Here is a 5,000-nt window from a genome sequence, read left to right on the forward strand (position 1 = left end):
CGAGAGAAGGAGGAGAATCCCAGAGTTGTTATTGTTAAGTTTTCAAAGGAAGCATCGTCCCATTGCTAACGCGTCTCCATCCAAAGAAAATATAATCCATATAATATATACAAATAAACATAAAAAAATTATGTACAATACTTGATACTAAGAGTGGTAAACAACTGGAGCTATATTTTATGTTATAAAAATGAGCTTGGGAGGACTAATGTACATTAAACAGACTAATTGGAAAAAAAAATCGGATGACTTCACAGCCCAACCTGCGCATGCGCATCATAGCAAACACACATATGTGCTTGCAATATTATGCGCATGCGTACCTATACCTGTATACAGCAGGTCAATGGACCAGCCATCTCTCAGTTGCAATTTCGTTTTATACAAGAAGAAGAAATAAAAATAAACAAGATAGATTTTATGGAAGGGAGAGAATGTGGTGTTAGTAAGATATAAACTGGTAACATGTCTACGTACAAGATAAACTGTCCCACAACAAACTATCAATGCGGAAAGTATGTTGTGACTGAGGGTAATACAGTCATAATAGATACAGCATTACTATTTCCCAGGTCGTGATAATCGCAGCTACACAAGTTTGGTTAAGATGTAACTTCAGGTTCGCTCGATAGAATGACATTGAGGACTTTTTTTGATTGAAATAAAGGAAACATTTCAAAGTTTAAAACGTATTGAAACGTAGGAAAGTAAGTCATCTCTACTTCGTCTTATCTATACTTGTACCGCTCCCGTCATATTAACAGTACGAACCCAAAATTAGATTTGACCAAAGTTGCTGTATGATAATAACTGTATTCCATGACATGGAAATAATGATAATATATTATATAATGAGATAGGACTTTTCCATGAAAGTTTTCTGAAATAACTATTTGTTGTAATACAGTTGTAATTCAATAACTCTGTAAATAACCCTTGTGATTGATAATCTTCGTCAATTTGGGTTCAATGTCCAAACTTTCATAGTGTAAATAAGTGTCTCTTTACTACTCGTCACCTAAAGAGAAAATTTCCACGAATCAAAGTGAAAATACTGAAGTGGTCCACACTTCTATTCCCAAGAATCAATAATAGTATATGCACACTTCTTTGAAAATCTAGCATTTCAATTGCTTTGAAAGATCAGCATGTATGCATGCAAAAAGACCTTATGCAGTCTTCAAAAAACTTCTTCATCATACATTATACGACTTCTTTATTATACACGATACACACCAACAGACCTGAAGTGATCCATACACACATACACGAAGGCCACATTGAGTTCTCATTCTCGATATAATTTTCATATGTTCCTCCTAAACAATGTTTCTGTCCTCAACTTTTCACAGAGAAGTTGCGACTGAACTCAAGGATTAATAGATGATTCGTCTCAGAGTTGAACAGGAGGGGAACTCTGACACTTTCAGAAAGGGGAAAGCTCTAAGGCAAATAAAGGTTGCGTCATTACTTCGTCAGGGTATTGAGTTCTATTTCTGTAGGGTAGATTTTGAATCATTAGAGGGGCTATGTTTTGTCAGAAGACCTTTGCCAGATGGTGATGATTCTTATTGGTTGATTATACACGCACACACATTCACACATATAATGATAATTATTTATGCATATACCTATATATATGTGTACAGTACTTGGATAATATATGTAACTTTAAGTGCATCGTAAGAAATGAGGCACAACTCTATACATGTTCAACCTAATAGACAAGTCTTTACCAAATTCGTTCATCCAAACAATTATGAAAACTATGTTAACTATTTAAGATCCAATGCTATCTAAACTGGAACATTTTGTGACAATTCTCTACTGGCATTTCATAAGGAACAAGGTCATGAAAAATTAGAAAAATTATACACAAGGAAAACTAGGACAAAACATAGCCAAATAAAAAAAAAAACATGACTGGAAAAAGTTGAAAAAGGAAGAGTACATCTGGAGACTCGTTAAACGCTTTTTCAATCACTGGAGAAAAAAAGGTAAATCTTGATATGCAACTTAGAACAAAACAGTAGAGAAAACCATAAAGGCAAAGATAATAATGATACAAATAATAATAATGATAATAATAATAATAACAACAGACAATGATTCCTGGAATAGGGATGTCACTGGAATGATTCCAGGCTCTGATTCCAGGCTCTGACTCCAGAAGGCGAGGAGGGTACAATCACGTACTAGGTTATAAAATAGATAGATATATATATCATATATGAAAGACTGCTGCTTCGCTATGTGTGTATATGTTTTACATGTTACAGTTAAGATAAATTAATCCAACATTTGATAAAAAAAAAGGTTAAATAATTAACTAAAGAGAGATCTCAAGAAGGGTGGAATTGGGAATGGGAACCTCAGCTGGTTGGTGGCCTGTGGAGGGGGCGGGGGAGGTCGAAGGATGGGCCCTGTTGGGGGACGAGGTCGGGGGGGACCTGACTGCAGGAATGGTGGGGGAGGGGGTGGAGGAGGAGTGAGGCCGTCGTTGAAGACGTTAACTGGTAGTAGAGGCTGTGGTTGAGGTGGCTGTGGCTGAGGCTGTGGTTGCGGCTGTGGTTGCGGCTGCGGCTGCGGTTGCGGTTGTGGTGCCGGTTGCGGCTGCGGTGGACGGTTTGGATCGAGGATGTTGCCGCACTGAGCTCTGCAGATGTTGTCCCTGAGGATCTCATCCAGGCTGAACCGGGAGCGGAGCTCGAAGCAGTTAACCTTCAACGTCTGGCACTGCGGCCCCGAGGGCGTGCAAGTGCAGAGGGTGCAGGGATTGGGCGTGCGGGTTTCCCCGACGCCCACAGCTTGGTTCCCGATGACGCAGGTGTTGGATTCCCGCCAGAGGTTGACGTCTACTTTGCTCACAGCAGGACATGGGACGCGAGGGTTCCTGAAGGAAAAAACAACAAAATGAATACTTTTAATTTTTCAATCTGAATGAGAGAAGATTAATATACCATTCAACATGAAGGAAGCATAATAAAATATATTCATTATATAGAGGAGGAATTAAATCTGTCATTAAATCCAAGGGATAGGAAATAAAATAGTATTTCATATTGAAATACAGAACATATAGATGTCAATCATTCAGAACAAGATCTTAGGTTATGGCAGGCTACAAATCTAGTTTTAAATCCTTATACTGAAATTTGAAGGGTTCTTAATATCCTATGCTGGTGCTAAAGCCTTATTTAAGAAACTCAAAATTCCCTCATTCAAAATCAGACCTTCGGTTATGACAGGCTGAAAATCTAGTTTCAAATGAATTAATCGGAAATTTTACTGTTTTTATGTCCAGTCTTGGTCCTTAGCTTTAATCAAAGTAACTTGCAATACACTTTAGCAGTAATAAGACTTCTAAACTAATATCTGGATCATCATACCACTAGGGAACGTAGCCTAGCAACATCAAGATCTTAAACTTTAGATTAGAAAGTTTATCCACTTTCCCTAGGGTCTATATACTTAACAGATGTGAATAGTTACTAAAAATTACAATATGCCTTATACTGAACAAAGTCACCGAGATGATTTATTGAAATGGTCTCTTTAAGTTTAAGGATCCAGTTGAAATGCAGGGCAAAGCTCAGTCTGCCTTGCTCATTTCTACATGTGTTGCTGTGTCTTGCCCTATTAGAATGGTCAGCCTACATTTCCACAAGTAATTGCATTGCTTCATTTCTGGGGGTTAGACATAGACACACCCTGTTTCAAAATTCTATTGGGTCATTTTCTATCCAGCTATCTTAATTGGGAGACAGTTTCACTCGGATTCAAATTTCCTTTAGGAACTAAGCCCTCAGAAAAAATCCCTTTGACAGTCCTAGCAAATTTGACTCACGGGCGAGTTTCTATGAGGAACTAAACTCTCATAAAATCCCTTTGAGTCTTAGCAAATTTGACTCACATGTTTCCTTTAGGAACTAAACTCTCAGAAAATCCCTTTGAGTCTTAGGAAATTTGACTCACAGGTTTCCTTTAGGAACTAAAATTTTAGAAAAAAAACATTTGAGAGTCTTAACAAATTTGACTCACAGATGTCCTTTAGGAACTATCACTTGAGAAAAAAAAAAAAACATTCGAGAGTCGATAAATTTGGCTCATAGGTTTCCTTTAGGAACTAAACCCCCAGAAAAAAACCCTTTAAGAGTCTTAGCAAAATTAACCCACAGATTTCCTTAAGGATCTAAGCCCTCAGAAAAGCTTTTTGATAGTCCTAGCAAATTTGACTCACAGGTTTCCATTGGGAACTATGTCCTCATAAAAGCCCTTTGAGTGTCTTAGCAATTTTTGACTCGAAACTTTCTATAGGAATTAAACTCCAAGAAAAAAAAAAAAAAAACCCTTTGAGAGTTTTGGCAAATTTGTCTCGGAAAAAACTTTGAGCCTTAGCAAATTGAATTCACAAGGTTACGCCAAACCTCTCCAGAATAACGAACAACAATATACTTACAAGAATTCATGTGGCATGTCAAAGACTCCTCTCTGGATTTGTTCAACGACGTCGCAGTTCTGGCAAATGAGAGACGCCATCGTCACCTTACGGATAGAGGCAAGCTGTTCCTCAGAGAACCGGAGGCTTGGGTCGGAAGTCTCGTACCTGAAGGAATGAGTATTGTCATTACTACTATTGTTAATACTACTGTTACTAATGCTAATGCTGCTATTACTAATACTACTGCTGCTATTAGTGATGCTACTGCTGTTATTAATATTAATATTATCAATATTATTCAAATTGCTCAGAGGCCCATCTGAACAATGCTTACATTACATGAATTGTCTAGCAGACTTTTGAGATATAAAAAAGTAAATAAAAAGAGGAACAGAGAAAAATAGAAGACAGAGTTAAATATCAAAATTAATCACAACTACTGCTATTACTAACGCTACTGCTGCTACTAATATTTCACAGGGGAACCCTAGGTACTACAGGACCTACAAGATCTGTTTGTCATGTACATTCTTAGGTATTTAAGAGTATCAAACAGCGC

General features: G+C 37.5%; 1 protein-coding gene across 1 annotated transcript in view; it reads right to left on the reverse strand.

Moving 5' to 3' along the window:
* Window positions 1-5,000, reverse strand: part of LOC137659686 (uncharacterized) — a 72,595-nt gene that overhangs the window by 1,014 nt on the left and 66,581 nt on the right. Inside the window, 2 exon segments of the mRNA XM_068394510.1 lie at window positions 1-2,893; window positions 4,460-4,606. The exon segment at window positions 1-2,893 is cut by the window's left edge and continues 1,014 nt beyond it. Of these exon segments, the coding sequence (XP_068250611.1) occupies window positions 2,326-2,893; window positions 4,460-4,606 (715 nt within the window). The 3' untranslated portion in view covers window positions 1-2,325.

The sequence above is a fragment of the Palaemon carinicauda genome, chromosome 20 (genome assembly GCF_036898095.1).
Source record: "Palaemon carinicauda isolate YSFRI2023 chromosome 20, ASM3689809v2, whole genome shotgun sequence".
Taxonomy (NCBI): Eukaryota; Metazoa; Arthropoda; class Malacostraca; order Decapoda; family Palaemonidae; genus Palaemon; species Palaemon carinicauda.